Here is a 12157-nt window from a genome sequence, read left to right as displayed (position 1 = left end):
TAATGTTTCAGAGATGGCGAAAAAGATTCCACTTGATGCAGGTGGGATTTGAACCCACAACTGATCAACGGTACTGATCGGAACAACGGAAATAATGTCAAACTTGTTTTTGCATAAAACTTCGATTTTTTCCAAAAATCACTATTTTTTCAAAAATTCATAACTCGGCGGCAGATTTTTTGACCATGTTTCTCTATGGCTCAAAAGTTGGTGATTTTTGTCCCCTAAAACATATCAAAAAATCTCGAAAATCAAAAAATACGTATTTTGGAAAATTGAGTTTTAGTGAAAAAAAGTTGATAAAAAAATCTGCAAATATTTTTTCCGTGTACATATTTTTTTCTCAAAAGTCCTCAACAATACCTACAACTTTGCCGAAGACACCAAATTGATCAGAAAATTCACTCAAAAGTTACAGCTGTTTGAATATTTACATACCATTTTTGTATGGACAGCAGCCAAAATTGTATGGAGACTTGTATGAGTGAACCAATGACGCAAAAAAGCTTATTTGGTCATAGGGAAGGCCCCCACAAAGTTTAAGTCAAATTAAAAAATACAAAAAAAAAAAATTGTCGGAATCGGCCGATTTCGTAGAGAGTTGCTCACATAAGAAAATTCAATTTCATCGATTTAAATTATTTGTGAGACTGTACCTCAGAAACCGTTTGTACAATTTTCTTAACCTAAACCTCAAACCTAAAATTTTTCAGCTTTTCAAAAATATGTTCGCTAGAGGTGCTTTTTCAATAAGTATTTTTTAAATGTAAAACTGAAAAAAATCGAAAATGTTTACTAAAAAGTAAATGAAACTTCAAATTGGTAGATTTTATGAAACACTTTTCATTTGCAAATTAAATTAGGTTTAAAAACTGTTTTTTTTATTTTTGTCCAATTCTTCTATGTTGGATTTTTTTTTCTAAGAAATTCATATAACTTTATTTGATTTGAAATTTTCTTTTACAGTCCCCTTAAACTTATCGAAAAATATGCAAAATAAGAAAATACGTATTTTGAGAATTTAACTTTTAATAATAAAAAGTTAAATAAATATTTCGGATTTTTCCCGTATACCTCTTTATTTCTGAAAAATCCAAATCATAACCTACAACTTTGTCCAAGACACCAAATCGGCCAGAAAATCCCTTCTCAAGATACAGAATTTCATACATTTAAACCCCATTTTGTATGATCAGCTCCCAAAATTGTATGGAGCTTTTGTTACGGTATGTTCACGCATCCTTTCTCCTTTATAGGATATGTGAAATGTGACTCGTTCAAAAAATCCTCTCTTCAGTAAATATATTGCAGTAGGGCTGGCCGTTTTATTTTTGTAATTTAATATGATTATGTTTATATAATTTAAAAATAACAATATAAACTTAATATAAAAAAAACAATAAATTTTTTACCGTTGTTTGATACGAATAATGAACATTATGAAAACATGAGTATTTTCAAAAATTTAGTGATGTTTTGTAAATAAGTATCTATATTACGGTATTTCAATCAAACAAAAAAGTTCTCAGATTACGACAAACCGAGGTTCCCCTTGTAGAGGATACCCATAGGGACTCTCATGCCAAATATCAGCCCATTTGGTTGAGAATTGGCCTGTCCCCATCGGTTTAAAGTGTACATGAAAATTACTATGGGATTTTCGTGCTTTTCGTTCGATCGTTCTTACAGGTCTGGGGACAACTTGGATTCTCTCGGAATAAAGACCACCTGTCTTGTAAGGGATAGTACAATGAACACATTCCAGAAGGAATAAGGGTTGTCCATTCTGTCCCCAAGGGGCGCATTGGATCGACGTCCGGTATCTCCGAAATCAACGATTCATTGTTCAAAGCATCGCATTGCACAGTGTTCGGAATGGCAAAATTAAGTGGAATAAATTGATAACTCCTTTATTTGACGTCCTAGCCAAATGGTGTCTTCGGAAGAGTTGTTGTACTTGATAAGAGCTATCTTTTGAAGTTATTTATTTATTTATTTATTTGTCGACACCTCCATCAATATGATGCACAGGCTACTTTCTTAAAAAACTATGAACTAATTCTAGATTTAAACACATTTTTAGACACAATAAAATCAAAACAAGAATGAACGTCATTAAACTTTCTCAAACAAACATCTAACGGGTTGTGATGTCCATAAACCGTTCGGTGCCGCGGGACACTAAGCAGTGGTGGGTTGTTCCTGAGTCCTTGACGTGCTGGAACGTAGAAATGGACCAGTTCACGGATGCTGCTACAGTCAATGTTGTCCCTAAGAACGTCGAAGACCAGTAGACGCTGGATAAAAACACGGCGGCGGGCGAGCGTAGGCAGGTTGAACAGCGCACAACGTTGCTCATACGGTGGCAACCGCAGGGGATCGTTCCAGCGAAGTTTCCGGAAGGCGTACCGTACGAAAGCCCGCTGTACTCTTTCGATTCTGGTGACTTGAGTTTCGTGGAACGGGGCCCATACAACGACTGCGTACTCCAAAACACTTCTTACTAACGAGCAAAACAGCGATTTTAGCGAGTAAGGATCGTCGAAGTGCTTGGTACTCCTTTTCAGGAAGCCCAACATGGCAAAAGCTTTGGCGGTCGTTAGGGCAATGTGCTGGTTGAACCTCAACTTACTGTCAACAACTACTCCCAGGTCCTTGAAGGTGTCCACACGATCGAGTTGTTGTCCATTCATGCTGTAGTCCGAGATTATAGGGTTCCTCGAACGGGTGAATGACAGAACCTTACACTTTTTTGCGTGCGCTGTCATCCCGTTCCGGTCACACCAGTGCAGCAAGGTGTCCACATCTGCTTGTAGAGCGAGGCAGTCGACGTGAGATTTTACAGTTCGGTAGAGTTTAAGATCGTCGGCGTACATAAGCGTACTTGAACCCGTCAAAGTGTTGAGCTCATTCACAAACAGTATGAAAATGAGCGGCCCCAGGTGGCTACCTTGCGGGACGCAAGAAGGAATATCGAAGATATCGGAACGAGTTACCCGGAGATTAACGAAAGCCTTCCTGCTCGTCAAATAGGAGTGAAGCCAAGCGACGATCCAGTCCGGGAGGCCCAGTTTTTTCAGCTTCTTGATGGTCAGCGTGTGCGGCACCTTGTCGAACGCCTTCTCGAAGTCGATATACACTGCGTCCACCTGGCCTCCACTCTCCAACACGTTGATGGTAGGTGAGACGAAGGAAAGAAGGTTCGTGGTAGTTGACCGGTTCCGCATGAACCCGTGCTGGTTTGCCGAGATAATCCGTCGCACTGCTGGGAACAGCCTGTCGTAAACGACCTTTTCTAGCACTTTTGCTAAACAGCTTAGGATAGAAATAGGCCGGTAGTTTTCGACCTTGCTTACGTTACCGGATTTATGGATTGGACTAATCGACGCAAGTTTCCAGATGTCGGGGAAGATTGCATGTTCCAGCGATTTGTTGAAGATCACCGAGACCGGCACAACAAGCGAGTTTGCACAGCTTTTCACGAATACTGGTGGGAGACCATCGGGACCAGGACCTTTGCTAGGATCGACGCTCGAAAGAACCTTGAGGATGTCATCATCTGCAAGGGTTGGGCGAGGGATTGAGATGTTAGAGGTAGGAGCCCCCTCCAGGTGGCTGTCCGGGTACACCGTAGAGTTTGTGTTATACACAGATTTGAAGAAATCAGCAAAAAAACTGGCTGACTCTTTGGGCGACGAACTGTTGACATCACGGTAGGACACGTCCAGCGGAGTTTGTTCAGTCTGCTTTTTTGCGTTCACATAGGTCCAGAATTTTGACGGGTTGCTCTTCACAGTACTTTGCAGATCATTGATGTAGTTCTGGAAGCTCTCTTGTTGAAGATTCAGGTACTCTTCTTCGATGTTACGCGCGACGACTTTGTCCCACGCTGTTTTAGTTGATAGAAACCTGCTGGTTGCTTTCCGCAGACGATTTCGGAGCAAGCGCAAATCGTCGTTCCACCAGGGCTGCTTGTAGCGGTGGCAGATGCGTACTGACTTCCTTGGTACAACCTCGTTGAAGATTTCAAAGAGTTTTTCGTAGAACATTTCAGTCACAGAGTTGACACAGGGAGCATCCAGAAAGGTCAGCCAATCGACAGCAAGGATTCTCTCGTTCAAAGTCGTGTAATCACACCTTTTGAAGTCAAAGACAGCAACGGGTTCAACAGTGTTGTCGTTCAACGCAGTTCTGTACTCCAGCTGCATAAGAAGCGGGTTGTGGTGCTGATCAACTTTCAAAAGAGGGCATGGAGGCTCGAACAACTCGACCGATACGTTGTCACTGACAAATACCAGATCCAGCAGCTTACCAAACGCGTTGGGCAAGTCGTTTACTTGTGTAAGACCCAGCGGCAACATCGACTCAACTAGCGTGACTTCCTGCTCTGAAGAAGCGTTTACAGGAAGGAGGCTGTCCGTGTCGTCGTCATGGTACCAGATTAGATTCGGGAGGTTGTAATCGCCAACAACTAAGACAGAGTCCGATTCCTTGGAAAGGTCGATGACTTGCTGCACGGCGGCGGCGTGGGTGGCGTAGGTGGCGGGATCGCTAACGGGTCTGATGTAGACACAGCACACGAACAACGTTTGCAGTGGCAGGGTCAGGCGAATTACGGTCTGTTCCAAGCTTTCGCAATTGAGTAGCTCGACAGCTTTACACCCGAGCTTAGCTTTAGCTGCAATAAGGACCCCTCCTCCTCGAAGTAGAGAACTGCTTTCTGGGTTGCGGTCGCATCGAAACAGCTTGTAGTTTTTTGTTAACTCGGCATCTTTGATCGCCTCCGTGAGCCAGGTTTCGGTGAAAACGATAACGTCGTAGTCGCAGCGACAGAGTGCCAGAAATGTTTCGTTGGTTTTTGTTCTGAGACCTCTCACGTTCTGGTAGTATACTGTCAGGAAGCGGCGCTCCGCCGGTTCGGTTTGAACTACAGCAGCAGCAGCATCAGGAAAGGTGCTGGAATCCAAGGAGAGATCTGAGCCCGATAACACTGCGCTTTCGTTAGACGTGTACTTGCCTGAGCTGGCGGTCTGGGAGACCCCATTTCCTTCACTGCACACAGGACCAGGGCGGCTGAAGAGACGACGATGACACGGTGGCTCGACTGTGGCAGGAGGTCCAGGATCTCCCATAGTGCTTAGGTACACGCGCCCCGGTGTGGTTGAAACTGCAAGATGAGCAGCTGCCGCTTGAAACTCCATTGCGAGATGCTGATGTGCTCGTTCAGGTGAAACGAAGCCAGCGCTGGAATGCGGATGATTGTTTGGCGAGGGCAGATGTTCAGAGCAAGACATGTACGTACCAAGGTGTGCCATTTGGGAGACCTCTGCCTCGGCGCCGACACCTGCACCAGGACGACTCTGATGGCAGCGGCGAGCAGAAAATGTTCCAAAGTGGTAGATTGGCGAAGAGGTTGCAGTGTCGGGCGGGCAAGAGGCTCCCATAGGGCTTTCTATGGCGCGTCCTGGTGATGTGCTCTCACACGGCAGACGAGTTGACTGAACCGGTGACAAACTGGGTGAAGGCACAGCAGCGCCTGAGCTGGTAAGCGGGATTTCCGAGGAAGTAATGCGAGTGTTGTCGAGACTGAAAATTGGAGTTCTTTGAAGCGATTGGAGTGTTCGAAGAGGCGAGTACTTGCCTGTGGTAGCAGGCTGGGAGACCCCCACATCACTACGGACCTGTGAGCCCGGGCGACGGGGATGAACTTCAACAGCGGGTGGGCCGAGGTCGGTAGGATTGGGGGTTCCCAAAATGCTTGTGCGCCCCATGGTCGACTGGAAGATGTAGCAGGAACTTTGTAGAGGTGATGCGTAGCCGAGGTCTCGATCCACCACTATTCTGCTGGAGAGACACGAGGCGTTGATCGGTTTTTTGAATCCGTGTCGAAAAACTCGAATTCTCTGACACCGAGGTTTCTTGGCCAATTGTTTCCATCAAGGGCCTTATCTCGGAATTTGGGATCCAAGCCGATTCGATACGAAACGAATCTGTAACGCGAGCAGTCGGTATCCTTCGGGACCAGGAGCTTAGGATCAAGATCCAAGCTTGTTCCAAGGCAACGTTCCACGATCAACTTGACGTCGTTGGTGTTGATTTTTGGATTCAGTCCGGTAAGGTACAACCAGAACCGTTGGGGCCTTGGTTCTACCGTTATGCTGGTTACTGAGAGGTCCTGAAGGTTCACTTCCCCGGTTCCGGAGATCGTGGGCCGTTTGACACGAGGCTTCTGCACGACGACGCTGTCCTTCTCACGCTCGGAAACCTCACTTTGTCCGGAAGCTACCGCTGCGTACGAAGTTGATTTGCAACACTCGGAGGGGGAGGTGCACTTCTCGATTTTTTCCATGACCGCTGTGAGGTTGTTGGAAACCTGCTGCTGAAGATCGGTCACCGATTTCATCAGGACCTCGACTTGGTTTTGAAGTCTGGTGAGCTCGCCAGAATCCCCTGCCGCTCCTGTTCGATCTGCAGCAACTTCCTGCAGCAGACTTTTCACCGTCCGATTGCTGAAGACGTCGCGACAGTTTGGACACAGCCAGAGCGCCTTGCGGGTACTGAAGAAGACCTGCATGTAACTCCGGGTAACGTCCGAGCATTCCGCCTTGATGTGGTAAAAATTTTCGCAGTAAGAACACTGAGCAGGCTCAATGTCTTTGATCTCCTTCGCGCATGTACCGCAGACTCGATCCATTCCGTGCTTTGCGAAGCCTTGCTGTGCGTATAACAGTTACACGTAAACAGACCGTTCAAGTGCGTCGTAGCTGCTGCACGGGCCACCGCAGCTGCCGAATGGCTAACAATAGTGCTTTAGAAAACACTAGCCGCAGCAAGCAAAAGTAAAATGCGAAAATTGCAATTCTTTTGCAGTAACACAGCAAACTCCAGTGGATTCGACGATTTGGTCAGCTTATTTGGAACTCGCGAAATTTTGAAAGCGTATCGGTATGTAATAATAGTACAAATACAATAATTAGATGACGATAAAATAACTAGACTTGTCAACAACAATTGTTATGTTGAAGAAGTAGAATAAAGTAGAAAAAAAAAAGTAGAAGAATATAGAGTGATTATAACCCCCCTAAAGTGTCCACATGGTTTATGGATCGCCCCTAACGTGATCGCAGCACCAAAGAAGGTCCTAATAAAAATAAGAAGTTTTTAAGCGTGTTTTAAACCGTTGTACATAAAAATTGACATAGAGCATTAGGACCCTATTGTTGATATTATTGTTCACAACGATAAAGTTTATTGCGCTCTGCACACAAATTTCTCATCACTAATTTTATTTAATGTATGATTATTTTTCTCTTTATAACTGAAAAACCGTCTAACGCTATTTTACTCATTTTATTACGTAACACGCGTAACTCAATAGTCACCCAATAATGGGTAAGAATAGGTATGAATCAAAGAAATGACGTTTTGTTTTACAGTGTAAAAAATGCGATCCACAATGTTCCCTCAGGAACGGGCGGAAAGGGAACACAATCCAAACTGTTTTGTTGTCAGGTGTCATTCAACATAATTATGTTTGTGCGCATGAACGAGGAAAATTTAAGGCTGGCCATTCTAGAAGTCAACGGTGAGCAATACATAGTAAATATTATGAATGATAATTATTATTTTAATGAATTTCAGCTCTACCAATATTCAGCGAACCAGTCAAGAACCACCGATGCTGGTCAATTCACCGGCAGAATATATAAAAAAGTGCCGTGAAGGGCGGATGAGTCCGCCAAGCCACAGGAGCGGATATTTGACATTGCTGAGCCCAGAAGCTGCAGTGAAACGTCAGCGGCGTCTTGTACCCAAACCGGCAACGGCAGCCGGAAAATGGCATCGATCAGCAGAAGCTGCTGCTTAAACTTCAGCCTGTCGCCATCCGGAACGACATCCGTATGGCTGGATTACCTAAAGGCGCTGCAGGAGGTGGCCTGCGAGGAACCGACGACGGCAATGTTGAAAATGACCCAGTTGGTGCACTTTTTGTACGAGAATGATAGGAGAAACCGGAAGAGGACATTTGTAATTGTAGGAATGAATGAATAATAAGATGTTGAGAAAAAAATCTTCATTGAAATAAAGTTGAACAATGTAAATTGGAAAAAAAAACTGTTTTACTGTGTGGCTTATTGGCGTATTACTATCGATAGGGTTATCAGATCTTCAATTTAGAAAGGTCTTTCAATTATCCAACTAACGCTTGTTCGGACGAATGATCCGGACATCATTTTCATCGAAATATCAGAGATCTGGCCTCCAAGAAGTGTATACACAACACTAAAGTGCTCATAACTTTTGATAGGGTTATCAGATCACTGACGTTTTAAGCTCATTTGAAAGGCCTTTCAGTTATCTAACTAATGATGGATCACATGTTGGACCCGGACACTATTTTCATCGTAATATCTGAGATCCGGCCATAAAAGTGCATAAATAACACTTAAGTGCTAATAACTTTTGATAGGGTTATCAGATCTTTGATGTTTTAGGCTCATTTGAAAGGCCTTTCAGTTATCTAACTAATGATGGGTCACATGCCAGATCCGGACACCGTTATCATTGAAATATCTGAGATCCGGTCTCCAAAAAGTGCATAAATAACACTTAAGTGCTAATAACTTTTGATATGGTTATCAGATCTTCAATGTTTTAGGCTCATTTTAAAGGTCTTTCAAATACCTTTCTAAAAATATATAGCATGACCAGTTTTCTTACAAAAACCACCCTTTTTACAATCTTCTGAACTTTAACTAAAATCGTTTTTTTAGCATAACTTTTGAAGTACTTAACTAAACTTAATGATATTCAAAAAAGACTCAGGGGACCTGAAGACGGATCTAACGACACAGATCCGGACAAAATCGGTTAAGCCAGTTCCGAGAAAAGTGAGTGAGAAAAAAAATTCTACGTCCATCCACACGCACAGACATTTGCTCAGAATTTGATTCTGAGTCGATATGTATACGTGAAGGTGGGTCTACGAGGCCTATTTAAGAAGTTCGTTTTTCGAGTGATTTTATAGCCTTTCCTCAGTAAGGTGAGGAAGGCAAAAAAGTCCCATATTCTGGGCACCCTACTGTGCAGTCATTTTTGTTGGTCATTGTAACCTTTCATTTGCGTCCAATACAGCTAAAATCGGTTAAAATGGCGCGGAGTTATGATTTTTTGAAAATTTGTTTTTTTGCGAAAATCGACGAAAATGGGAATTTTCCGGACCACCCTAACACGGCGTAGGTCCCCCTAATGGCCAAACAAAAAAAGGAATTGCTGAATATCAAAGACCGTTTCAAATAACTTTTTAAAATGGCCTAATTTCTTCACCATTCGGAGGCCGATAATAAGCTAGATGATATTCAAATTATAAAAAAGTGAAAAAGGTCTTTATATTAACTTGCACAACTTGGTTTTTGATAGAAGAAACAAGTTTAAAATTAAGAAAAGTTCGGAAAAATTTTTAGTACAAAATCGTACCTCAATTTAGTACAGCTATTTAATTCACAGTTTTTATCATAGGAACAAGATATTTTCAGAAAAGAAAACTAACTAACAATAGAATCTGAGATGTTTCCAAACCAGTGAAAAATAACTTCGGCCAATAATCACCTCCACTGACGGTGTTGTAAAAAGTTACTTGACAAAACAATAAAGTTAGTCAAAAAGCAATTATTAAGTGTCAGGTGCCAGATGATTACAGTTTCTGTTCTCCTGTTCAGTATAAATAGTTCCAACTTGCTCAAAACGAATGAACAAACAATGATGAAGCTAGTAGCAACTCTACTCTGCTTGGTAGCAGTCACACAGGTGAGTACCCCATCCAGTAAATTCCCCTCAAAACCCCTTCTAATTTCAACTCAAATTACAGGCCAACCTCACCCGTAAACAGATGGCAAAGTTACACTCCACGTTTGTGAACTGCACGACCAGCATGCACATCCCCGAGGACACCGTCCACTACGAAGAGCACAGCATTTCCGGCGATCTGGACCTCAAGGATCCGCTGTTTAAGCGGGCTATACTGTGTGTGACGCGGGAAATGAAGGTCGCAAACGAGACCGGAGACATTGACCTTCCGCGGATGAGGGAGTACATGCGGGATGGACACGATGAGAAGACCATGGAGGAAATGCTGAAAATCTGCGCAAAGACTGCAGCGGGTGCGGCCCCGGAGGATAAAATCTACCAGTTTTACCGGTGTTATTGGACACAGAATAAGTTTTTGTTGTAAAAACATTTTTAAAAACCCCGTCTTTGTATTTCAGCATCATTTTAGTTTCGTTTGACCCAATGCCACCCCCTCTAAGGGGTGAGATTGGATCAATTTTCCAAAGGTTTAATGGTAGAGTTCAGAAAAATTTAATAGATTGTCTCAGAACCATTGTCGTTAAAAGTTTTTCAAAATCCTTAAAAATGTTTTCGATATTGATTAATTTCGAAGAAATAAATAAATTACGGAAATTTTCTTTCCGCAAAATTGCGAACTTCATTTATACGCCGCGATTAAAGCAAGTAGCTCGATTAACCCTCTACAACCTGACCCCGCCTTTAGACGCGCTTCGATCTAAAAAATCGCCAAAAATCAAATTTTCAAACAATTTTTGATCTTCAAAAAGCATTGGAAAGAAGAACTCTGAAAATTTTGGAAAATATTAGGGTGTGAAGTTTAACTTGTTTTATGTGACTTAGCCAATGTTTTTAAAAATGTCATTATTTTAGGGGTAAACTTTGGCTGTGTTTTATATGTACTAACATTTCCTATATTTTCAGTAAAAAGAAGTATGCAGTAATTTTTGTAGTGTCCCAGACTATGGCTCTACGCATTTTTTTTTTCAATTTAAATGATGATGGTGCCATTCTATAGAGGAAAATGTTAAAAACAAGCAAAAAATTTAAAAAGTAACTGTAAAAACGTGAAAAAATTAGAATATGCAATTGTAATTACATAAGGTGGTAGAATAGGCCAAATACTACCAAAAACAAACATAAACTAAACAAGATAAATGCAAATTAAAATACTAAAAATAAAACAAGAAAAACATAAAACAAGAGAAGTAAAGTTTTTCGTAGAACAAAAGTTGCTCAAAATGACCTCCAAAACACGGGAAAAATAAAAAACTTCCGAAAAAAAATTTGGGCAGTAGAGGGTTGATGCTCAATAAGCAAAACCTCAGTACCTCATGTGTGAGGCTCTGGGGGATTTAACGATTACAATAAATTCAGAACGTTTTGGACAGTCTAACTCAATGTGTTGGCGTAATTCATTTAGAGAAATCCACCCTTAAATCATGGAGCTTGTATAAAACTAATAAATACAAATAAATTGTTCGCTTGTTCGCAGCATTGTTTGGGCGTTCTCGATTGCGAGATTCCTACTCAAAACTAGGTGTCCGAAGGCTTAATTGTTGAGGTAATTGCAAACCTCTTTTTACACCTAAGCTTCCATCTACTCCGGGATTCGAACGGATGACCTTTGGGATTGTGAGTCCAACTGCCTACCAGCAACTCCACCGAGAAGGGACCCAGGGAGACGACTCCTACACCCCCCACTGACAGTAGGATAACTTTGGGTTCCTCAACTTAATTAGATCTGTTTTATATTTTTGATTGGCTTTATGTTATTTGCTTCAATATTGATATATATCTGAATTCCCGGGAGTCTCGTCCATATTTCACGGGAATCAAAGGTTAAAACATAATCAATTTCTCGGGAAAACTGATTTGCCGATTCTCATTGAAAAAAAAAAATAATTGTTTGCATTGTTTTTAAAGGAAACTTCCAAGAAGTTATTTCGCCTTTTAACTGATAAGTGATGAATCTATATTGCAGTCTGAATGGAGACTATGATTTTCAAAAGTTTGAGTTTCGAAATTGGAAAACGATTTACTCATTATCATGATTTTTTTTTTGGGAGGGTTGTCCAGCCACACATCGTTGATGTCGAAACCTCTAAACTGGGCCCTCGTCCTGTCACGTCCGTCAGTAGTCTTGTCGTACATTACAACTAGAATCAGATCTGCCAATGAATTAGTACACTTCGACCAAATAAACACTGACGCTGTATGGATCTGACTCTAGAATAAATGCACAGTTGTGTGTTATTCATAAGTCCAAAATGTTCAATTATTCATTTAAGTCCAAATATTCATTTGCTAA

The 12157-nt window shown here is 41.9% G+C and overlaps 1 protein-coding gene across 1 annotated transcript; it reads left to right on the top strand.

Moving 5' to 3' along the window:
- The first annotated feature begins 9649 nt into the window (after nucleotides 1-9649).
- On the top strand, nucleotides 9650-11225 carry LOC120426816 (uncharacterized). Its single transcript, XM_039591600.2, has 2 exons — nucleotides 9650-9807; nucleotides 9869-11225. The coding sequence occupies exons 1-2, from the start codon at nucleotides 9691-9693 to the stop codon at nucleotides 10229-10231; spliced, it is 480 nt and encodes a 159-aa protein (XP_039447534.1). The 5' UTR covers nucleotides 9650-9690; the 3' UTR covers nucleotides 10232-11225.
- Nucleotides 11226-12157: the final 932 nt, after the last annotated feature.

Source organism: Culex pipiens, chromosome 2 (assembly GCF_016801865.2).
Source record: "Culex pipiens pallens isolate TS chromosome 2, TS_CPP_V2, whole genome shotgun sequence".
NCBI lineage: Eukaryota > Metazoa > Arthropoda > Insecta > Diptera > Culicidae > Culex > Culex pipiens.
This window is presented reverse-complemented; position numbering and strand designations above follow the sequence as displayed.

Bases quoted from the DNA above. Each gene is read 5' to 3' on its own strand.
- LOC120426816 (XM_039591600.2), top strand. From the start codon at position 9,691: ATGATTACAGTTTCTGTTCTCCTGTTCAGTATAAATAGTTCCAACTTG. The intron at 9,808-9,868 runs GTGAGTACCCCA...CTCAAATTACAG, and splicing joins GCTTGGTAGCAGTCACACAG to GCCAACCTCACCCGTAAACA.